The 24,894-nt window shown below is 37.2% G+C and overlaps 2 protein-coding genes across 8 annotated transcripts in view; one reads left to right on the top strand and one right to left on the bottom strand.

Moving 5' to 3' along the window:
• Positions 1–22,803, top strand: part of FIP1L1 (factor interacting with PAPOLA and CPSF1) — a 44,177-nt gene extending 21,374 nt beyond the window's left edge. For 2 of the 5 annotated variants that reach the window (XM_032185997.1, XM_032186000.1), the window contains 9 exons: positions 2,265–2,358; positions 3,406–3,559; positions 4,002–4,025; positions 8,000–8,026; positions 8,579–8,633; positions 10,364–10,419; positions 17,480–17,699; positions 21,628–21,765; positions 22,478–22,803. In XM_032185997.1, the coding sequence (XP_032041888.1) occupies positions 2,265–2,358; positions 3,406–3,559; positions 4,002–4,025; positions 8,000–8,026; positions 8,579–8,633; positions 10,364–10,419; positions 17,480–17,699; positions 21,628–21,765; positions 22,478–22,625 (916 nt within the window). In that variant the 3' untranslated portion in view covers positions 22,626–22,803. The remainder of the gene's footprint in view (positions 1–2,264; positions 2,359–3,405; positions 3,560–4,001; positions 4,026–7,999; positions 8,027–8,578; positions 8,634–10,363; positions 10,420–17,479; positions 17,700–21,627; positions 21,766–22,477) is intronic. The other 3 variants (XM_032185999.1, XM_032186001.1, XM_032185998.1) reach the window with 2 other exon arrangements.
• Positions 22,804–24,066: 1,263 nt separating this feature from the next.
• The window catches only part of LNX1 (ligand of numb-protein X 1), a 103,569-nt gene continuing 102,741 nt past the window's right edge, over positions 24,067–24,894 (bottom strand). For all 3 annotated transcript variants that reach the window (XM_032185996.1, XM_032185994.1, XM_032185995.1), the window contains one exon: positions 24,067–24,434. In XM_032185996.1, the coding sequence (XP_032041887.1) occupies positions 24,299–24,434 (136 nt within the window). In that variant the 3' untranslated portion in view covers positions 24,067–24,298. The remainder of the gene's footprint in view (positions 24,435–24,894) is intronic.

Below are 24,894 nucleotides of genomic sequence, written 5' to 3'. Positions count from 1 at the left end.
GTAAAGAAAATTCTGTTTGTCACAGTTTGCCTATTAATTATTTTATTAGTTTGTGATATTTTCATCATTGGAATAATAAAATACTGTGACCTCGTTCTAAGCAGATAAGAGAATGTGGGGGGGAAAATTGAAGTAGCACCAAGGAACAGTCATCTCATCTGTGACTTTGAGAAATGTGCATCGATAGGAAGTGGAGAAGATGTAGCTGTTATCTGACTTGTGGATCTGGAAATTTTAAAATCTATTTGAAAGGAAAAAAAATGAAACTGGCGGAGAAATTTAGCCCTCTGTAGGTATTAGTGCTACAGTTTGTTCAGCAGACCAAGGCTTGCATCCAGCTTGTTTGCCAAGATACAAGTAGCTTGCTTTTAACAGTACGTGACAGATGAAAAACTTGAGGGAAGAAAAAAATAGCGGAATTTTGATAATATTAACTAAGATTAATTACTTTTTATTAGAAAGAACCACAATGACTTATTTTAGGCTTCTGTTCTTTCCTGCAAGTTTGAACCCATGAGTCTATTTATGTATTTACATTTAAACAGAGGAAAAAAAAATCACAGGGGACAACACGTGTGTTCTTAAGGAAACCTCTGTAGTCTTTCTCAGCAGAATCAGCTCTTGTTCTTTTTCTCATTAATGCAGGTGACCTAAAGACAGTTCAGCTATTTTTAGAGAAAAACATTAATCTATAAGGGTTCATAAATATAAGAGAAAAAAGAAGGGGGAAAAGGGGATGGAGAAATCAGCCCTAATCATCTGTAGTCATAGGCTCTAATTACACATTACCGGTTGGGAAGGAGATCATGGAATTATTGTTGCCACTTCCCAAAATGTCAGTTCAATTTCCAGTGTTAACCAAAATAAGCTAGTAGAATGGTAGTCATCATGAGCAGTGGGGAACAAAATGAGAAAAGTGATTATAATGCATAAAACTGTGTTGCACTGAGAGCTGAATATTGCCTGTGGTTCTGTTTATATCATATCAGAAAGGTTATAGTAAAAGTGGAAGGGGTGCACAAAAAAGAGGATCAAATACTTAGAGTCAGTTGAGTGTGAATAGAAGTGTGGATTAGTTCATCTTGGGAAAGGGATGACTGAGAAGAGATGCAACAGAGGTACCAAGAATACTGTGGCACCAGAGAACAGGTATTTGTATGATGATGATTTATGATGATGATTTTTTTTTTTTTTTTTTTTTTTTTTTTTTTTTTTTTTTACCACAAGGACTCTAGGGCACCAAACACAAAAACAGCATGTGAAACAGGTTGCGTCACTGGAGGTTAAAATCACAAGTGTGTTTGTTCAAAAGAGGTGGTGCAAATGCAAGTTAATGAGGGACTATGAAACACAGTGCGCAGGTTGCATAGGAAGTCCCTAAATTTTTGATTCCCAGAAACTGGGAGGGAAAGTCTGTATATGTATGCTACTTCTCCTTTCTTCTTTCTCTAAAAATCCATTGCTAGCTACTTCTAAGGTAGGTGTTCTCAGCGTGGTACGTTCACATGTTGCCTGACTGGGTTATAAGGGGAACTGAGGTGAGTCTTCTGCTGCTTCTTTGCCAGTTTCTTTGCCAGAGAACATAGCAATTAGCTATGTAAATGTTTTGTGGAGAGACACTTTGTATTTGGAAATTTGAGGAGCAGAAGTATGTATGACTGGTCTAACATTCCTTTGAATTGGATGCAAGACTGTATATTCTGAGACAAGAGGGATACCTGGTGATTTTCTTCAATATGTGCTGCAATATCTATAGTATGCATGGAAGAGTTGAGTTGGTTTATGTTTATTTCTGCCTCCTAACTTAACTTCATTTGATCTTCCGTGGAATCTTCTGGTATGGTTTCAGCAGTTTAAAGTTTATTTTTAATGATTAGTTCTATTTTACTTCAGATTTTTTAGAAGTTCTGTTTAATGTACTCTTTCCTTATTGATGTTTTTTGTGATCTCCCTGTATTATTCCTTATGTTTTTTGTTTTTTTTTTGTTTTTCCATCATTGACAAAAGTATAGATTTACTTTCTTATTGGGGATGGAAGGAGAATGCGGAGACAGTCATCCTTTATCCTACAGGAGTGTTTGCAGCATTGTTCTGTTCTACACACTTATTTCATGAAATTTATCATATTTAGTGTTCTTCAGAAAGTCTTTTATGTTTTGTACAGGAGAAGGAACTCGTGGCATTCAGAATAAGAGAAGTCCATAATAACGTCTTCTCTCTCTTTCTAGTTCTGCTTGTTGATTCTGGTTTGTCCTGTGTTGCAGGCGATTATCTGGCACAATAGATGTGATTGGACAGACCATCACTATCAGCAGGGTGGAAGGACGACGGCGTGCTAATGAAAACAGCAACATACAGGTTTTATACTGCAGATTTACACACTATCTTCGTCTAAAAGACATTTTTGCTACACCTCTGCTTCTGATTAAAACACTCCAATGTGTATAAATGAGAAATAGAGAAGTAGCTTTAATTTCAGCTTTGATATCAGAAGGTTATGGCAGTTAATTGAAGTACATTAAGATGAAACATCTGATATGTTTCAAAAGATAAATGTTTTATTGTACTTGGAAGGAAATAAGCAATCTTGCAGACTTACAGTCCAGGAGACAGCACCGTCTCTGCTACATACACATGGGATAAAGTTTTGTTTACTATGATAAAGATAAATATTTAAATTGACTATGTATTTCTCCCCTATTCCTGCCAGACACATGCTGAAAATCTCTTCATACGCATTTGGAGAAATAGTCCTTTAAAAATATGTTTTGAAGGAGTAAATAGTTGATTGAGCCTATTATTATTTTTTTTAATGTACATAGTAGTATTTTACCATAAGTTATAATACTAGTCTTAAGGGGCTTGGATTATCTTCAGAAAACAACTAAATGTGTTAAGGTCGAATACACTTTATCTTCTCGTAACTCTGCCTGTAGAGAAGAATCAAGTTTGCTTGGTTCTCTAGCTGAGTTTCCATGCCAACTTAGGTTAAGGTTAAACAATTAAAATAATAATGGATTTCAGTGCTTATACTGAAAACACACCAGTGTGTTTTGCAGCTGAGCTTCTCACAGTGTTTAAATAATTTAAAATCTTATTTTTTCATGCCTTTCATATTGATTTTTTTAAAGAAATATTTTGCTTTACATACAAATTTAAAATGGTTTGGGCCATATTCAGATGGCCTCTATTCCCTTGAAAATCCTATGTTCACTGTACCCTAGTGGCCCTCAGAGGTACTTAGCAAGTATGGGATACTGAACATAGGGACTAAGGTAGAACTTAAACTGTCTGAATATGGCCCTTTAGGTGCATAAGTAATATATTCCTGATGTAGGAAAAAGAGGAAACCTGTCTTCTACCCTTTTTACGTAGCAATTGTAACTATAGTTTGATATTTTACAGGTTCTTTCAGAACGATCTAATCCTGAAGTAGACAATTTTACCAAGCCACCTCCATTTTTCCCTCCAGGAGCTCCACCTACCCACCTTCCACCACCTCCTTTCCTCCCACCCCCTCCAACTGTCAGTACTGCTCCACCTCTGATTCCCCCACCAGGTAAATATCCTGCACCACATGCAATATGGAGAATGAGAGACTGATGCTTGATGATAGTGAATTAAAGACAGCACATGCCATGCAGATTTGACTGTGCGTGTAGAATTTCAGAATTTTGTGTTGTACTCTTCTCACGAATATACCTGCAAGGCAGAAATGGAAGTGGATGTCTCTGCTTTCTCAGTAAGAGTAGCCACAAGTAGTAAATAATTTCTTAAATACTGAATGTTGGGTCCTGTGTCCTTGAGAAAGTTTGAAGTGAAAAGCTCTTTTCTGTGATTCAAGTACTGTTAATGCTATTGAGAGGTACGTGTTAACAAATGATTCTGGAAACCTTTGAACTAAAAGCATGACATATCAAGAATTTGTGTCAAAAATTGGATTTTCTGATGTCTAAGGTCCAAACACCAACGGAATCTTTAATTCCTATTTCCCCTCACAGTATCTCTGAATTCTTGGAAGTCTGGTAAGAAATGCATTTGTGCTGCATCTTTTTTTTTTTTTTTTTTTTTTTTTTTTCACTTAAAGATCTAATTCGCACTTGATCTTTTTATCCAGCTTCCTGGGTCTGTGAATCTTAGACAAATCAAAGCTTTTTGAAAACTCTGCTTATTATTAAATGTTTGAAATTTACTGATACTTATTAAAACGAGAGTGCATCAAAGGCATTTGTGCAGTTACCTGAGTGTTGTCCTGTTAAGGAATTCAAGTTTAAAAAGTACTTAGCAGGAAACTAAGAAGAATGCTTGGTGAAAAGTGAAAATAGATGCAGAAACTTTGGAATTATCTGAGTAGGAAAACGAAGGGTTTGTTACATAAGAGGTGATGTCATTTGGAGCCCCTTTCCTTGGTTTCTCCATTTGTTCTTTGCATTTTTTCTTGACTTGTACTCAAGTCTTGTTGAAAGGCTTATTGTTTTTTCGTTTGCTTATGGAATTTTTTAGAATTCTCTTTGTTAATTCTCTCACGTATAATCAAGAAAGGAAAATTATTATTTCTGTACAATGATTTTTTGTGGGATTTTATAAGATTTAAATCCTTCCCCATGGAAGATGTTGCTTTGTTCATTTGCTGGTGATCTAAAAACTATTAACTCCTGCTGCATGTCAAGCTCTGGCTCTCATCAGTGATCATTATGCACAAAACAATGCAACCTAGGATACAGAAGGGGGAAATATTTTAAAATGTTCTGTGTTACTGTGTGTAAATGCAAAAATATGGTATCTGAATGTTACTGCTCTGGCAATTTTGTGGAGTTTCTTTACTGCTGAGGGGATAGAATAGAGAGGGATGTAATCCTAATGCTAACTAGTATTAAACTGTATTTAAACCTTTATGATTATGGAATGCTTTGCAGGTTTTTAGGAAGTAACTATTATTTTAATTGTAGTTGTAGCACAGAAAAGCCGCATATGATTTAGAATGAGACAGATTCACCCCCTACCACAAATGCTCCTAGTGCAGCAATGTCTTATAGCCGTACTGATCTTATCAAACCCCTCACCTGTTGAGCTTTCAAAAGGTGAAAGAAGTGCACACATGTTACAGATCTAGCAAGCAGGTTTAGCTTTAGTCTCATGGTTTGCAGACAGGTTTATGACATACACTTGTTCAGAAAGTCTCCTTCAACATCCTTCCGTGCCTCAAGTGGATTTGAAAATAACGATTAAGAGCTGTGGATTTGGTTTATTCAGGGCTGTGTTTTAATTGTGCTGTTGCCAGCTCTTTATCTTCAAAGCTGTTCCTAAAATAGAATCTGCCATCCCTGCTAAGTTCAGTGAAGGAGGAGGGGAAAAAAAAAACCTCTTACGGAATATTAAACTGGGACTACTTGCCAGAAAATTTAAGTATTCCAAATATAAAACATCCTCCAAAAGCCCCTTTGAAAAAGGATCTTCCTTTGAAGTTAGCTCTCTTGTTCTGAATTCATTCACTCTTGCGATTCAGATCTTCTTTGAGGAATGAGTCCTGGAATTATTCAAATGGCCAAACCCAGAAAATGCTCAAGAACTGCTAGGAGATCGGTGGCTGTTGCAAACAATGTGTTGGGTTTAGTTTTTGCGGTTTATTGCGATGTTGGATTAATGTAAATCTAAAGAAGAATGTGGATGCCTCTGTTTAACAGCCTGCTTAACAAGTTTAAGTGTTGCTTTATGTGTTGTGGTTTAAGGATACAGTTGACGTATTTTTGTGTGACATGTATTTTTGAGATTAGGAAAAACTTACTGTGAAACATTAAACTTGTGTTGCATAGTTTGGGGAAGTTTGACTGCTGAGACTTGCACCAAAGCTTAGCAATTAACTGTAGGGCTGTAAGTGTACTCTTTTATCTTGTGATGAATAAGAGACTATTTGACTTAGTTTAGCCTGACAAAAGAAGTTTTTGCTCTGAGTCGATTTGTACTATGTAGCTGTGAGCTATTACACAGTTCAGCTAACTTGCAGAATGTCGTTAAGTCAGGGCAGCATTATCATGCTCGATTCCTTACTCAGCAAGCACAGCACATGTGGCATTGCTTTCCTTTAGTAAAACCTACTTGGTGTTCTCTAAATATTTACCAGTCTTGAGGTGGTAGATTGGGATAGAGTGTCCTGAAAACAGTTTTGAGCATGTTAGGTAAAACTCTGTGCTGATGCCATTTAGATTGTTCCTGACGCACCTCTGAATATTTAGGTTTTGGCTAGGCTTATCTTTGTGGCACTGCAATGTAATGCGTCATAGGGAGGTGATCTGTGCTAAGCTTCCTTCTTACACTGATACTCAAGTATAGTCCCTACATCACAAGAAATGACTCAAGATGTCTCTTCTTTCTCAAAAGAATTAATTGACTGCTGATGATTTGAGTATGCTTTTATACCTCAAATATGTTTTCACTGCATTAATAAAAGGCAAAGGAGTGAAGAGTTTCTAATTTTCCATTGCCCGAAGTTCATGACTTTTTCTGTTTATTGTTTTCTGTCACCTTCTTCTATAGTGAAAAAAGCAAGGGAAAAAAAAAACAACAACTTTTAGATCTTCATAGTGATGCTTGCTAACTTGGAATACAGGATAATGTGCACTTCACTCTGATAGCATCGAGGAAATTAGCTTCCACATTAAGATGATATAACTGTTAATCAAGACTTTTAGAAAGTTCTTCAAAATTTTAGAGGAAAAAACACAGATGTGTTTCTTCGGTATAATATTCTAAATTAACCAATTCATCATAATTATTTGGACACCCAGTCTCTGGGTATCAGTTGTATTCTTTACTTATATATTGTATTCTTTACTAATATATTGAAGAGGAGTAGTGGTCTCTTCTAGAAAAAGGAAATGGGCCCTTCAGAAGATGGAAGGAAGAAAAAGAAAAGGTTTAGATCTGTCAAAAAAAAAAACAACAAACACATTGTTTCTTTTCAGTTGGTGATTCATAAGCATCTAGTAGAATCAAAGTGCTCTCAAATTTCTCTCAATAATAAGGATGGAAAGAGTTCAGAGCGCATGATTGTTTTATGAGTTTCTTGATTAATATTGCTCTGCCAGCTTACTGCTTCTGTTTTATCCAAGTTAATGCAAAATGGAGTTTTCTGATAGAGTCGAGAGGGAAGAGACAACTTGTCTGTGACTTTATGAAAGATTAGCTGTTACTTATTTGTTCCAGTAATTGCCTAATTCACTTACTGAAATGTACATAAATGGGATTTACCTCAAACTACCAATACTTTATTCAGGCCTCTTACAAATTCACATTCCAAAAATACAGCGTTCTAGAAGATGGTCTGGAGTCATGTGAAATTAAATTCAAACTACTGCTGTTTTAGAAGTGAAGCTTTAAAAGTACAGAAAACCAACAGAGTTATAATAGTTCTTGAATATGCATGTATTAAGGGATGCTCCCTTTCCAGATATTTACAAGAAAATAGAGTACTGAACTTTTTTTTTCCCTCCTAGTAGCAACTGAATGATTAACTGCAGTGTGGCATAGCATTGACTGAAACGTCTGTAATGTTTCTTGTTGCCGTAATATTTTGTCCATGTGGACATTGTATTTCCTATGCTAAGCTATTAAAGGTCAGGGGCCGATTACATTTCCTTTCATCTAGTTATGGAATATAAAATGAAGCAGATATGTTCTGTGGAGCATTACTTTCCTTCTGAATACTTAACATTTTAGGGTTATGGATTTACTTCTAATCTTCAGACACAGAGTCATTCTTCGTTATTTTTGTTTCTAATTAAATAAGATTCTGAAGAGTAGTAATGTAAGAAGGCAGGTTGCACAAGGCTTGCATAAGAGCATATTGGTAGGTATTAATGTGAAATCTTAATCCGAGAACACAGAAAATAAGTTATTCCCCTTAATCGTGTATGCTGAGATAGCTCAGTCTGATTTTAGACCTAGAGATGATAAACATAAACATTTACTATAACTGATACATTATTTGTTGTCTTTTTAGGTATACCAATAACAGTACCACCACCAGGTAAACTTCCTTAGATTTTTTTTCCACATTTGGGTAAAAACACGAACAAACAAAACCCTTCCTTAATTTACAATTTCCCAAGTTTCTTTTAGTTATATGTAGATAAAAGTTTATAAATACAAAGTTGTAGATGTATGCTCAGTTGTTATTCTGATGCAAGGCAGAAAAGTATGAAAATGTTCTTGATGAGTGGATTTATCTGCCAGTTTCTTGAAAGTCTGCTTCTTTCTTCTCTTTCCATTTGTTTTTGCTGTTACACATAAAACAGTTGTGATTTGGTTTATAAAGTATTGGTAGCTACTTAGGAATTTTCCTATGCTTCTCAAGTCTTGTATTTTTCAAGAATGTGTTTAATTTAAACTGCTGCTAAGGAACTCTGCCTTCATTAAGCTGTTTTACCAAATAAACCTATTTAGACAGAAAGCAATAAACAATGATTTGCATTATGCTGTCTGAAATGTGTTTACCATTGCATGCCTAACACAGTTCTTCTATGTTTTTTTTTTTTTTTTTACCCCTCCTACCCCCATTCCCCCCAATTAATTTTTACAGGCTTTCCACCACCACCTGGCGGTCCTCCACCTTCCCTCATACCCACGATAGAAAGGTGATTATCTGTTTGAAATCTTACAAATCAATATATTGGGATTCCGTAGCTGCAGTAAATCAGATATTAGGAATGAATCTTACACTACCTGGTGGGTTTTATCTATCTGTGGGGAGACAGTTTCTGTTTTTTACAATATTTTTCCAGAAGCGTTACTAGTCTCGCATCTTTGACGCTTAATGTTGTTTTAAATAGGTTCCTTGACCACTTACTAGCTTTACTGAGTTATGATATTATATCAGTGCCAAGACTTAAAACACAAGGTTAAGGTAACAATTGTAGTCTGAAGTAGTAGTAGTCTGAAGATTTATTTAGGTGAACCTTATAATTCACCTTACAGCTACCATATCCTTTTATATAAATGTAAATAAACAATTTGGCCACACATTCACACTGTCATAAGCTACTGGAAATGTCGGAGTTCTACGGAATCCAAATTTCTATTTCTGCTTTACTTGTAAATGTTCAGTTTTAATATGCTTAATAGTGTTTTTCAATACCTATTATATATATACATATCTTAAAACAAAACGAAACCAACAGCAAACAAGTAGTCAGCACAGCCCTCAAAATATTTATATTTTGCTGTAGGCCAAAACCAGGTCATATACAAAGCTCACTTAAGAAGATGGTGCAAGCCTCTTGCCAGTCCTTTGGATTTCACTGGAAGAAGGTGCACACATCTGTTCCTTTGAAATTAAAAGTTCTGTTAACATACACTCCACAGGATGATGATGGTAAATCTCAGAGAAAATCCTCGTCTGATTTAATTTAGAAAAAAACTAACAATGCATTTGATGTGCATGAAAGCAAATTTATTATTTCCTAGTGACAGTTGTTGTGAGTGACTGTTGCTTCTGACAGTTAAGCAGTATTCATTGTATTTACTTAAGTAAATACTTATATAGTTTCTGAAACAGTGTGGAAAAAAATCCACTTGATTATAGTACATGGGAACTAGATCTTACACCTTTAAATGTTGCACTGTTGCAATGGTCTTTCATTATTATTGTATTTGTTTTTGCTTTTAAACTAAACTAACCCCGGACTTTTTTAATGTTGCACTGCCTTGAAGAACAGAACTAACGTTCAATTTGAACACAGCAAAGATAATTCATTCAAGCTACGTAGGAAGTGCTAAAAGTCATCAAAGATTTGTGTGTTTGAATTATGTCCTGTGCACATATCATCCGTTTTAACCTTCCTGTTTTTTACCTACTTGAGTTGGCTACCTCTGACAGAAGTCAGCATAGAAAATATGTAGTCAATTTAATACTTTATTTATAGAAGTAGACATTTGAAGTCCACCTGTTCAGAGATATGCTCCATACCTGCTTTTTAAGAAAAAGAGTGAGAATGGCTTCATTCACAAATGATTACTTTCAAACAATTAGAGATAAGCCATATTTGAAAAAAAATATATAATGGAAAATACAAAGAACAGTTCATGTTTAATATTTGTTTTGAAGATACTGATTTTTTTTTTTATAATTTTAAGAAGAGGTGAGAGAATGCTGTTATCATCTGTATTAAAAAGTGAAGTAACATCTCTTGATAGACTGCTTTCTTGCTTTAATGCCCAAAATGGAAGACTTAAATCAGCTTACAAAAGATACTTTTAGTCTATATGATGGTAAAAATTCAGTGAAATAATAATAAAAGTATGTATCTATCAATGGAATTAGCTTTAATGATAAAACTGGATTTTACATGAATTTTCTTCTCTACAGTGGACATTCCTCGGGCTATGACAGTCGTTCTGTTCGTGCATTTTCATATGGCAGTGGTGAGTACGTTTGCTGGCTTTGAACATTCCTGATTAGCGCTCTACCAGATTGTTTGAAATACTTACCAAGATTTCAGCTGAGAGTCTAAACAGGTCCTTTTCACTAATTCCTTCTGAAAGCTCATTGCCCACCATTTTTACCTGATAGATAACTGTTGTGAATTTACCAGCTGCTTGTTAACAGTGTCGTTTTTCTTACTTGTATCCTGGATATCTTTACATGCTGCTTTTTTATTTTGCAGAATTGAGATTTAAAAAAATAATGCATCTTACTGTGGACCACAAGTCAGGGAGAATTTCCCAAGAGCTGGTAGGATTTAGAAGGAGAGCAAGTACTATTTTGAGATATGGTCAGAATTTTAACCAGCAGTACCAATAATTGAAAAATCTGAGTGGCGTACTTCTCCTTTGAAAAATTGTCTAAGATACTACAATCTTCAGCTATCCTGTTGAAGAAGTCCATTTTTCTTTTTTGATTAATGTTATAGAAAAAAATGAAGTTGGAAAACATCATCTGTTTTTATAGTAAGAGTGAACTGAAATAGAAATTCCCGTTCTGTAGCACTGTTATGCTATAGATACTGTTATGCAGCACATGGCTCTGCTTCTTGAGCCAAAAGAATGATTGAAATACTAAAATATAATCTTCCTCATCTAGCCTAAATGGAAAGGTGAAGTGAGCGTGTTGCCGGTTGCTACTTCTGCCTTCAGAGCATCTGCTATCCAGCCCCATGCCTGGTGCCTTTTCTCCCTGATGATTTTTCTGCCTCCTTGCTCTTTGTTCCTACAGCCGCTGACTGCTGGAAGGAGAAGTTGTAGGGAAAGTTCTGTCCAGTTGCAGGATGCTGAATGTTCGGCACAGATCAAATGTTCAGATAGTGTAGCTCCCAAATATTGAGAAGTCTTTAGAGGATATACCTGGATATAAATGACTTTTGTGAATGGCTGGCCATTTCTTGAAGCTAGAGCAGTTTATGGAGTAACAAATAGTACTTTATTGACATCGAAGGGTTCCTCATCAGTTTCCAAGTGTTTAAATTCATGTATGGAAGCTAGTTATGTTTTTCAATAATTCCTGATGTGAGCAAACAGCTGCTTTATGCTAACTATTTTTTAGCAATAACTGAACTGTGTTTGCTGAAGTCTGCCTCAGCTTTACTTTTTGGTACAACTAACACAGCCTGGTTGACTATTTTGCTGAAGTTGTAACAAGTAATGTTATGCAGTGTATCGTTACATCTAATATGCTAAGTTTTTCACTTTGGAATCTCTTTTGTTAGAATTTGTAATTCTGTCAATTACTGTCAGGGCCACAAGAATATTTCTAACTTTTATGCTGGCCTTCAGGGTGTTGGCATGCTTACATTGTTTCAGTATCAATATACACAAGATGAATGTCATCATGATCATGCTGATATTTAATATGAAGTTTCTATGTCAGGGTTAAAAACTGATGTTTGCTTTTGTATGTTTATGGAAATCAAGCAGCACAAGAGAAGAAGGCTAAGAGTTAGAGGGACGTCTGGGTCTGAGAGGGCAACCAATTATTCTTTGTTGTTTCTTTAACACAGCTGATAAGACATATTAGTCAAAGGTCCATAATAAAAGTCAGATGTGATCTAATCGAAATACTGGCATACATGCCTCACTTTCTTTTCAGTGTTAAGAAATTTTTTCGATATTTCCTCCTCCTTTTTCCTCTGAAGTATGATGTATTGTTGGCTCTTCCAGTGAGACAAGTTAGACGTGTTTCCTGATTGAGAGATGTGACTATTGATTGTAAAGTTAGGCAGAAAAGGTAATTAAGGAGTAGCAGGTAATGCGGTCTTTCTTGTTCAAGCTTTTTCTCAAATTATTGCAATTAACTTAAGAATTTTCCCCAGAGATTATATCTATAAAAAACCTTTAAGTCAAGGTTTCTGTCAGTTCCTCCCTCCCCCCTTTAAGTAGTGTTAAAGCATTTTCTGTAGGAAAAAAAAGTCATGATGACATGAAAGGTTTTTGTTTTTTGTTTTTTGTTTTTTTTTTTACCCAGTAAAAGTCATTTGCCTTGCTGTATTTTTTTTTCTTTTTATTTATACCCATGGACAAATCTTAGTGCTGAGTTTGAGTTCCTTTTTGAAGACGCATATACACAATCCCTATCACTGTGCTGTGTGATTAGCTGGTTATAAAAGCATGACATCCCTGGTTTCTTAATGCGCATACATAGTGGCTGTTAATGACCTCCTCTGCTGATCCCAGGTGTTGCAGAAAAATAGAGAGAAATAGATACAATAGGTTTTAACTCATTCCATCTTGTTTGCAAAGATGAGAAATTTCCCGCCGATATTACAAATTCTGCTGTTATTTGAGTGTGTTTAACCACAGTTTCCCACAGGATAGTTAACACTGATCTAGTCTGAACTTACTTTCCTTTGTGTTTCCTGATTTACTACACTCATTTGGTCTTGCAGTTCCTATCTGCACAGCACTTGTAGTGTTGTCAGCTTCTGGAACATGTCTGAGTAAACAAGGGGGCTTGGTGTAGTGTACTTGAATTAACTTCCAGCTACAAAACAGCAAATCCAAATAATATGTGATGAAACATCTGGATATTTTGGTCATGAGCTTTTACTTGCTTTGCTTAGCAGATGAGCTTCATTCCTTCTCACATCTCTTTCTTCATATCCCTCCTCATAAGGTCATTAAAGCTGAGAAAAGAAACAGAAGTTTTAAAAAGTCCCAAATCATCTGATGTCTCAGTGACATCTCCAAATCAAAATGAGAACCTGAAATACCCCACACGTGTAAGGAGTCATTGTGTGAGAGGTTAATCAGAGAAATGTGGCTTTATGGTGCCACTTGTTTTATTGAGTGATTAGTTTTGTACAACTCAGAAGTTTAATTTCAATTGAGAAAAAAAGATAATATCACTGAGAAGAGAGGAATAAAGTCTTACAGATATGTGTTGTTTACTTCTAGTGAGAAGGTTCTTATAACAAGCAGTATGTTCCCATTGAGCTTACAAGTTCACAGTAAGATACCTCTACCATCATAATGGGCCTTTGGCAGGAGGTGGGACGAAAAACAGCCCAAGTCAACAGTTAATTCATAATTCAGACTGTAACTGCCTTCTCTGCCACATTCTTGATCTAGTATTCACCTTCCTAAAAATAATCTTTGCTTCTTGTTAGGCCCCTGCCTATGTGAAACTTGTGGTGGGGGTGAGTGGGTAGGTCCTGCTGCAGAACTGTGCAGGTGGTATCACCAAATATCTATTGTACAGCGATAAAGTTAGGGGCTCTTGTGGAAAACAAGGTATTACCTCCTACGTTCAGTGAAGTAGCAATATCTTAGTGCTACTCAAACTACTGTTGGGAGGAAAGAGCACCTATTCAGGGTATGAACAATTGTTCTGCTGTAATACTCTGGAGTTACTACTTCAGAATATTTCATAAAATGCTGTATTTAGGCAAGCTTCCAATCCTTGGCTTTTTTCTCTTGGTTTCAGCTGATGTTTTTGCCATAGTGAACATGAGCGCCTCCTGCCACTGCCTCCTATCTTCCCAGTGTATCTGGCACCCCTACTGCAGCAAAAGCTTTTGTATCTGCTCTACAACGCAAGTTGCCTGTCTCAGACTGTGTCTGTCATACAGAGCTCTGGATCTTTGGAGGCTCAGTGGCAAATAGCTGCTGTTGCAAGTATACTCTCAGTGAAGATCTTTCCCTCATAGTCCCTGTCTCACACGATCCCTAACCTAACCCATATGATTTGTTTTCCTATTTTACCAGTGCTCTCACTGTGTCAGAACTTAGGTAAATTGAGGGCTCAGTGATGCAGAAGGGTACAGATGATCACTTTATGTCAAAATTGCTAAGGGTGTTTATTTCCAACTTGATTCCACTGAATCTCCAACCTGTTATCTTTTTACCAGTCAGTCTGCTTGATGGCTTTTTCAGAATTGTGATAGAAGATGAGTATAGGAAACACACTGCAGAAACACCGGTCTTCATTAAGCTTTTCTTCTGCCTACTAAAATTGCTAATCTCATGCATCAGTGTCTTTGCCCTGGACTGTAGGCTCAGTAAGAATGTGGCATAGTAAAATAATAATCTTAACTCATAGCTGCAAGGGTGTTTTTTTGTCTTTGTGCTCCTCTGATGCATCAGATGCAGTTTCTTCAGGTTGTTTTTAAATCCTTTCATGAGTCAGTGCTACCTTTGCCATCAGATCTTTGAATTTCATTCATCTGTCAATACACGCACTGCATTTGGGCTTCTGGTAAAGCAACTTGTAATGGTTGTTTACTTTTTCCTGAAGCTTTTATTATTCTTATTATTTGTGCTCTAAGTGTTCTTTATATATTGTGAACATGCAACAAACTTAGCATTACGGAAACAGTTCCAGAAACAGAATTTTGTAAGGCACAAAGATGTATTAATGCTTTGTCTTAAGTGACACTATATAGCTTTAAATTTTTACGCCATCTGCAAAGCTATCGACTGTGTCAAGTTCCCTCTTTTATGGTTTAAAAATAAAATCAGAATTAAACTTCAGAATTAGAGCAGAATAGTTGAGTTGGACGGGACCTACGAAGACCATCCGGTCCAACTGCCTGACCAACTTCAGGGCTAACCCAAAGTTAAAGCTTAGCATTGAGGGCATTATCTAGGCATCTCTTGAACACTGACTGGCATGGGGCATCAGCCACCTTGCTAGAAAGCTTATTCCAGTGTTTGACCAGTGTTTCTTTGGTAAAGAAACGTTTCCTTCAGGCTGTCGCAGTGCTCCAGTCTGTCCAGCTCCATTTGCAAGGCCTCTCATCCCTCCAGGGAGCCAACAGCACCTCCCGGTTTAGTATCAGTGGTGAACTTGCTGAGGATGCATTCCACTCCTGCACCACATCATTGATAAAAACGTTGAATGGAGTGTTGAAAAGAATTGTCTTTCTTTTTGTGGAAATGATTAGAAGGCTCCATTCAGAGATATTAAAAGTGACACATTGCTTCATTCTAAGCAGTAAACCCAGAACACCAATTTATGTTAGACAACGTGCTTCCCTGAAATCCTTGTGTATTGCGAGGAATTACTGCTGGAAATCGAGATAGAAAATGAATTTTTCTAGATATAAAATGTATTTTCAGAGCATCAAATCTCAGGTTATTGGGGTGGAAGTGACATGCTTCTGTCTGATGAGAATTACTGCAGATGTGAGGGAGTAACCCAAATTGATGGTGGAAGTTTATACTCCCCTTAAGAAGAAAGTAGTTGTTTTGTGATGTACGTCTAAAGTTAAATTGAAGTTCATACTTTAAACCAGGATATTCTGTCAGCCAGTGTATTCAAGCCTCGTAGAGCATACGTATGTTGTTGACATAGTGGCAAGTCAAGGAAATTAGCAGTCTTTAAAGTCCAGCTGTTCTTTTGCTATTTCTGGCTGCTTTCCTTAGAAGAATTTCAGTTCTGGCAATATAATGAACAACATAACTGTTGTGTTAGGGTATTTTTTTTCTGTTAACTCCTCATTTTCTCTGTAGCCCCGAAGTGAAACAGTGTCAAGCATTTAGTTAAAAGCAAAACCTCATAAAAATGCTTTTTTTAGGGAATTATAGTGCTTTTCTTTGCAAATGTATTTTAACAATGAAATGTTTTTTTCCTGCTCTGCTGCCTGCTCAAAAGGACTTTTGTATTCCTCCTCTGGATGCTTGGCAAACCGCTGCTGTAAGCTTCTGCCAAAGCTTGCTGGGGCAGGCATACCCCAGCGGTAGGCAAGGCAGGCTGAGCAGAGCTGTTGGGAGAACCCACTGGTTTTTATAGCTCAGGAGTAATTAAATACAGCATCAGTAATGCACATGACACTGTTCAGTGGGTGATATTAATTGTGTTATTAACGTCTCTTCACAGCACGGTGGAGCCAAGTGCATGTTGTTCTCATGTTATAGCTAATGAAGTGGAACTCAGGCTGTTTGTTGACGGCTGCGTTATCATTCGGCAGGGAAGCAGATAAGCAGAAAGTGGGAATCTGTGACCTCTGTACTCTAAGCCCACTAGAGAGTGCTGTTTCCAGTTAAACACTACAGCCCTTATTTCTCAGTAATAGGATGTATCCTTGGGGCTTCTGGAGGGGAAGAGCAAGCCAGAACAATTGGGGCATTAAGATTAGGAGCTGTTTAGTACAGCTGAGCTGGCAGGAAGCAGTGGAGAAGCATCTCCCTTCTCCCAGTGCTGGTTACAAGGCGGGTTGTGAGGCAGCGTTGTGCTGAGACTTCCTTCTTCACTTCTTCAGTGTATCATCTTTTAACAACAAACATCATTTTCTGAAATTATCTTTTAGTAGTAATAGTGGTTGTGCTGAGTATTCCTTGGAAATGGTTATCTTACGAAGCATAAGTAGGAGTGTTATTTCTTCTCCCCAGAATGAATTTATAGAAGGGACTTCTAAACTTACTGTTACATTCTGTAATCAAAAAAGTGTGGCAAAATGCACTGTGCAATACAAATCAGTGAATGAGAACATTGCGAAAAACAAAAATGTTATATTTTAAATACAGTGATCTTAAAGGACAAAACATACAAACACAGCAACATCTAAATAGGAAGCTGGAAGCGTCATTTTCCTGTTTTTTCTGAGCTAGACTTTCAGAGCTGCTGAGTTTCAAAAGGCTTTTTTTTTCTGTTTTTGTTGTTGTTTCCCCCAAAACAAAGCCATTTGATGATATGAAATCAGATTCTGTCAGCAAACTTTACAACAAATATATATATATACACACATATATATGTGTGTGTGTGTGTATATGTGCATGTATTGTGCATGTGGATTAGACATGTGTTGCGATGTGTAACCCAGTTGTTTGTATCTTCATAATGAGTATTTAAATGAGTGCCAGAGGCCTTTATTAGCATCGTGGAAAAAATGCAGGCTTTGTGCAAAATTAACTTTCATGTGAAAGAGGAAGCTTGGAAAATGTCCTTGAAGGAGGCTAGCAAACGTCTGTGTGCACGAAGCATGAAGTAGTATTGCAATTTTCTTACGGTATCTGATCTTGTTCTTTCTAATACCAGCGTCTTTTTCTTTAGTCACCTTTCCGCACCTTGCAGGTTCTGCTCCTTCATGGTCTAGTCTCATGGATAGCAGCAAGCAGTGGGATTACTATGCACGGCGAGAGAAGGACAGGGAGCGGGAAAGAGAGCGATCTCGAGATCGGGACCGCGACCGGGACCGAGACAGAGACCGAGAACGGACCAGAGACAGAGAGCGGGACCGAGATCACAGCCCGACTCCAAGCGTGTTCAACAGGTTAGTGCAACACCTTCAGCGTGCTGTAACTCTGCTCCTAACTGTATCCACGTTACATGGCGTATTTCAGCTTTAAAGGTTAGTGTCCAGCTGTATCCTCCGAAGAAATAGAGGGTGTGGCCTCCTTCCCTTCCCCCTTTTCAATTGGAAACTATAATTGATTTTCTAAACAGAAAACACAAGTGCCAAAACTTCAGTGTATGTCCAAACTGGTTATAGCGTTCTACAGATTAAAGGTGGGATTTAAACACTGTGTGTGAGTGACATAGTCAGCTCTCGTTGATTTCAGTTTCCGTAGAAGTGTTAAATGAACTTTCAGTTGCCATTTAAGTGCCAAGAGCAATATGGTACAGCATTGTACCTTAATTCATGGGTTTAGCTGTTAAGATGGGGAGTTTAGTCATTAGCACTAGCTGGATAATAACCTGTCCTACCATTTAAAAAATTTACTTTAAGGTTAAGGACCTTTTTTTGTTTGTTTTCAGGCTGATAATTACTGTCTTTCAGGCTTTCAATCCTAACTCCTTAAAAATAAAAATAAAAAATAAAAACTGCAACTGTTCTGTGGCTCATGTGCACAAGTACAAAGCATTTAATGTTGAACTTGCTGTGACTCCACAGATTCACGTTGCCTTGTTGGAGATAGACTTACCTATGTTTACTTTGCTCAGTATTTGGGGGTGAACGTCTTGACTGCTTTTCTCGGTGTTTTTTGTTAAGTTTCAATTTTGCAGAGAATATACGTTAGCTGTAGGGCTGCTTGTTTTTGCTAATGGCTTTATAGTGGGGAATTTGAACACCCGGCGTCGACATGACTTAGCTGAGAGCTGAGATTTTTATGCATGATGGTTAACTAAAGACCGGGCGCAGGAAAGCTGCTTTTCCATGTAGGCACACGCCGAGATTACTGCAGTGCTGTCCTCTCCTGCGTGCGTGTGCTGTGTTACAGGGTCAGTTTTGGGGGAACTGACGACCAATCTAAACATCTGTTTCTCAGACAGCTTGATGGAAGGCCAGAAAGGAGCCTGGTCATTCAAGGGTGCTTGAAATGAACCTTAATAGCTTCCAGGCCTAGAGAAATCTCTGTGCTGCTGCCAGAGTTATCTGCAAAGGAGGGGGAAGAGCAGGCCTCAACTTTTTTATGTGACTAAATTATCCACCATCTGTAGCAAAGCTGTTGCCACATGGCCGTGTAAGAAAATGGGAGGCCCTTAACTCGCATAAGTTGGGTTGGGAATCACAGTGGAGGTGGGAGAGGTTTAAGAAAGGCAGAACATGCAGACACACTGCTTTTTGTTTTGTTTTAAAAAAAAGGTTTATTTTCAATTTTGTGCGCTCTAAAAAGCTGCAAGGAAGGAAGAGAATGTGAACTATTCTAGAGACAGCACGGATGCGGTGCTTTTATTTAAATCCCCTTTGTTTAAACTTAAGCAATCCTGTTGTGAGATTTGGAGTAAGGATCGTCTTTAGCGTTTTCTTGCTCAGAAATGACTGCTTTATATGTTGTTAGCAGTTCTTTTCAAGATTAAAAAAAAAAAAAGTGAATTGCTTAAAATTAAAAAAAAAAAGAAAGATTTTGGTGATACTAACAGGGTAAAAGTAATGCGGTTTGAAAATGAGCCTGCAGTTTTCTGTTTCATTCCACCTTTGCCCTGCTGTCAGATGAAATTGTGCATTTTCACAATGTATCTCATTCTCTGTTCCCTTGAGAAAAGGCTGTGTTTTCTGACAGTGATCCCTTCTGCAAAGAGTACGTCTTTTTTTTTCTGTTTTGATAGTTTCACATCAGTTAGTTACTCCTGAAAATGAAAAGTTCAGCATTTGATTGATAGCTTACTGTTTTATGGTAGTTCTTTAGTAATTTAAAATATATATTTCTGAGGTCATGAAAACCAATAACCCGGTGCAGCAGAGCAGACTAGGGTCTGTTTGGCTAGAAAAAAGCTTTATAGGAAAGGACTTGGTTTCCAGGTGGACCACAAACTGAGCAGGACTCAGCGCTCTGTGTGCAATAAACATCAAAATGCAGCGAGCTGCAATAGTTACGAGGTCTGTGAAATCTAAGAAACGATAGTGACATCTGTGCCGCTATCACAAAAGTGTAAGTGGAAGAACTTTTTAATGGGGGGGGGGGGGGTGACAGAGCCCTGGCACAGGCAGCCCAGAGAGGCTGTGGAGTGTCCTCCTTGGAGATCTTCAGAAGCCGCCTGGACGTGGTGCTGGGCAGCCAGCTCTGGGTGGCCCTGCTGGAGCAGGGGTGGGACCAGGGGGCCTCCAGAGAGCCCTGCCAGCCTCAGCCGTGCTGTGATCTGTCACAAGTGTACTTTTGAGGATCAGCTTACTCTCAGATGTGTGGTTGGAAGTGCAGTTAGGATTTTATACTAATGTAGTCATTAATCAGTGCAGTCGTGTTACTTGGTCATAAGTCGTAACTTCGACTTCCTCAGCAATAGCTGTAGTTTCCTGAATTTGGTATGTGAATATTTTTAATGTCTCTTAGAAAATCTGGAGTTTGAGTTTTGTTTGATGCTTCTCTACACTGTTCTAAATCGCTAATTTGTAATTCTTGATTTTTGCTTCATGATAGAATCATACAAAATTTCATAGAAAGACCAGTGCTGTTGCTTCAGACATCTCTCCCCCTTCTCTGAGTTTTTATGCATCACTATAATGATCATTGATGTAATTCTTACCTGGGAAATGGCCACTAGGTCCAAATTATGGCCGACAAAATCATTTTGGTTTAAACCCTCACTGCTGCAGGGCATGAGAAATCTCTAGAGGGGAGCTGTTCTCCTTGCAGGATCTGTCTGACTTGTTCTGCAGAGCTTTAAAGGTTCTGCTGCTGTCAAGGACTCGTGAAGAGACTTCATCTAATGGTAAATGTTGGCAAAGAAACATGAAGAAAAGCAAGAAACACTTGGCTTTTGTCAGCTTAATAGTATCTAAATTGTTGCTCTAATTGCTACCTTGGAAAGCCTGGTTATGTTGTACCTTTCTTTAGGACTTGGTAAGGATCTTCCAAACCACTGTTACTGCAACTATTTATATATTACATGAAGTCTTAATTTTTATTGAAGTCTAGTTGTTAAATTATATTTGGGTACTGTATCTGAGTAGGAATTTCTTGGTAGAGAAAAGATGAAGCGAGCCTTTTCATGCAGTGCTAATGCAGAGCGCGAGTGGTTTTAGCTAACAACCATTACTACTCTTCTTTTATTTTTTAAATTTCACTGAATTTTTAGAACTGTCCTTTTTATCAAGACAAAGTATGAAAATAGATTCTGAATTAAAGGCTTGAAATTCTTGTATAGCCTGTAGTATTTAATTTTCTTACTAGCGTTGTGGCAAGGCAGCACTTAGAGTAATCCTAGAGAGGAGTGGAGGACGGCATTGGCATCGTAGAGAAATTAATGTAAAAAGCCACCCAAAACACACCATATTTTACTGTCCATTTCTTTGCACCTAGTGTTTCCTTTCTTGAAGCAGATATAAGGAAATAGATCAGTGGTACTAAAAATATAATTCAGTTTACTGAATTGGCTTGTAGTAGGCAAAAGGTGGGCTGATGAGTGCTGAGCATTGCACACACTAACCCGGGAACATTACTGAAGTTTACGTAGGATTGTACTTCATTCAGAAACAGGTTTAAGCTAACTTATTGATAACTCCAGTATAAATTTAATAGGACACTTGCATTCTTCTTGCCTTCCATTTTTATCAAACAATCCCTTTTCCAAATGATACCATATACCAGACTTCTATGGCTAAGGTAAAGAGCTTTAGTATACCTTTAACACACGTTAAAGAAGCAACTTTAAGATGTTTGTCATTTATTTCAAGAGCATGTGAGGATTTATTATTAAATGTATATGTATATATGCTGTTTAGTGTTACTGTCCTAAAAAGCCGATCTTCTTTTTACCAGTGATGAAGAACGATACAGATATAGAGACTACGCAGAAAGAGGCTATGACCGCCATAGAACAAGCAGAGAGAAAGATGACCGACACAGAGAGCGGAGACACAGAGAGAAAGAAGAGACTAGACACAAGTCATCTCGAAGGTTTGATTTTTAATAGGATACGAAAGACTTTTACCAGCTTAAAAAAATAAATTTTTAAAAGAACCCCAAACAAACTGGAGTTTTGTGGAAAGGCTGTAAACACTTAGATGTACTACTTGGAACAAGTCTGCCGTATAAAATGTGGACAGACAAGAAGCAGTGTTTGCCTTGGGTAACTGCATATTGATTGAGTGTAACAGTCTTAGCTAGTGAGCAGAAGTGAATTTGGGGAAAGAAGTATAAAGTGGTGGGTCAGAAAGAGGCAGAGTGAAGCTGATGTTCAGCAGCGTTAACACAAGAATTTAATGATTCTTACAAAGTAAAATAACCCTTATGCTCACTCTGCAGAAATGGTTCAACTTTTTCAGTTAGAAATAAAGGTTAATTCAGGGGAAGGGGATCAGTAAGAATGTTAAATCCTAAGGATGCCAGTAGTGATGTGACATTGCTAATAATACTGCTGTTAGAATACGGGTTACAAATGTGGAAAATTACTCAAAAATCCCAGTAAAAAATGGGGGATGTGTAGAGGTATGTACCATTACATGAAAAATTGCTTGATTCTGACATCCAACTACTGTATGGGACAGAACAGAAGCAGGTGCCTGTTTTCAAATAAGAATGCAAAGGCAGGTTTTCTGCACGGTGTAATTATATGGGGTCTGCAGTTTCATGCAATTGCTTAAGGTGTATTTTCCCTCTTTTTATTTAGTAACAGCAGACGCCGCCATGATAGTGAAGAAGGGGACAGCCACAGAAGGCACAAACACAAAAAATCCAAAAGAAGCAAAGAAGGAAAAGAAGCCAGCAGTGAACCTGCTCCTGAACAGGAAAACACTGAAGCTGCCCCTGTGGAATAGGCTTGTGTGATTTTTGCCTATTTGCATATATATTAGTGCCGGAAATAGATTACTATAAATCTTGTTATTTTTCTGGGTATTAAAATAATTTCCTCTTAATCTTGTTCTGTTAGTATGAAATCGAAGGTTACTTGGTTGGTTTTTTTGAAAATAAAAGAATAAATTTTTCATGTTAAGATTCCTGGACTGACTTTGTCTTTTAAGAAACGTCGAGAAAATATCTTGCATCTAGAGGCTTATGCTCTTTCAACGTATGTAGGGATTAAACTCTTTGTATTAAATTGTCTCCTTTTTCCATAAGCCAGTGGGAAGGTCATTCTTTTGCTGGCTTTAGAAGCAGTGTGCATTCACTTTGTTATACACCAACATCTGGAACAGTGTGAGTTTAACATAGCTTTTGGAGGTCATATTTGAAAAGGTCATCCTTTATACTGCAGGGACAGGCAGAAATTGCAGAGTCTTCAAGAACTTCATGCTGAATTATAATGAAAAAATTAGGGGAGGAGGAAAGGTGCTGACTGTTGTTAGTCCAGTGGAACACTGAGTTTGGTGATCACACACTTGGTAATTATGTCTGGTTTGTGTGGGTGCATAAGGAAGACTTAAGCTGGATAATCATCCCTGCTGCTTTTCAGTGGCTTAAGAGAAAGTTCAGTTTAGTCTTTGTTCTGGGGGACAGCTGTTACTAACGTGATAAAGGTGAACGAACATAGCCTCCTCACATTGCTAGCTTTTGAGAAAAAATAAGACTGAAACATAGATAATTTGCAGAGAAAGGCAAAGAACTATTTTAAGAAAAAAGTAGTAAGTCCATTATCACTTTCAGATTTCCTTTTTCTAGCACAGCGTTGTGAGAGTGGCATGGCAGTCCTGCAGAAATGACACTGCCTCATCAGGGTGCTTGATGATATTAGTAGGGTGCAGTGTACTTAGTTAAAAACGATAATTCTGTATGAATTTATTCATTCTATATTCTATATAAAAATCCTTGATTTAATAGTATTAGTCAGAATCCAACAGGGAGACCAGTTTGTTTGGTTTTGAATGAAAATAATGTCTGTACAAGTACACAGTTACAGGTATTTTTAATAATTTTAGAAATGTAGTTCACAGTTTTACAGACTAACAAACAGTACTTGAAAGTCTTGAAAATACCAGCTTCATGCTGACCATGAGAAAGGTACACAAAATCAAAGTGCTATTCGTGTGTTGGATAAAAATCTTCACCTGATTTTTGCAATTGGAAAAACTGCAAGGATTTTTTTCATAAATTATTCAAGGATTTCTTTTTATAAATCAAAATAAAGTGGGTGAGCAGGAGTTGCTGCTCCCTAAATTCCATGGTTATTATAATGCATTAAATATATATATATATATTAAAAAAAAAAAACAAAAAAAAAAACAAAAAAAAAAAAACAAAGCAAAACACAAAAAAGCTTGAGAACATGGGGAAGGAAAGAAGTCTGTAGCTTAAATCACTCTGAAGTGATTCTCTGATGTCTCCTTGCTTTGCCTAAACTCGACTTTTCTTGACATGCAGATTGAAATTTCCCAAACCTTTTCATTATAAACACGCATTTGACCCCCAAAAAGCAAACTGGCCAACATCTGTTTCTGTTGTTTCATTTTTTTCTTTGTTAAGTTTCTTCTTGTATTCTCCATGAAGACTCATTTTATAAAAAAGTGCCAGGCCAGGAAACAATTGTGAGAGTAATTTTTCCTTTCAGTTCTTTGAGCATCCTCGCCAAGCAGGCATGCATCATTCCTGATGTGTTCCTGCCATTGACAGCAAGGAGGATATCACCGCATCTGAAAAAGAAAAGGTAAATAGGAGAAAATTCATCAATGTGACTTCTTATCTGAAACACTGGCAAATAACAAAGCATGCCCTTAAGTTGTGAGGAAGGGATAGAAGCGAACAGCACTATTCCTTCTCAGCTCACCACAGTTCACAAATAAGGGAACAGAATGGGTGAAAGTAGTTTAGTGTTCACGCTTTTCCCTCCTTTTCTTTGTAAGTATAATTAATTAAATATATTTCAAGGAAAATAGGTTATAATTTATTCAGCTGTGAATGAGCTATGTTCTAAACAAAGAATTTTTAAGACATCTTTATTGATAGGTTTCCTACATCATTCTGCATTTTACTGTCTTAAATTATATTGGTGTTTGCAGGGAAGTTAGGTTTGGATTTTTTATTATTATTATTTTTTAAGCTGGGGATATGGAGAAGATTGCCTGTGCTGACATTCTTTTCATGACCCCAGAA

The sequence above is a fragment of the Aythya fuligula genome, chromosome 4 (genome assembly GCF_009819795.1).
Source record: "Aythya fuligula isolate bAytFul2 chromosome 4, bAytFul2.pri, whole genome shotgun sequence".
Lineage (NCBI taxonomy): Eukaryota > Metazoa > Chordata > Aves > Anseriformes > Anatidae > Aythya > Aythya fuligula.
This window is presented reverse-complemented; position numbering and strand designations above follow the sequence as displayed.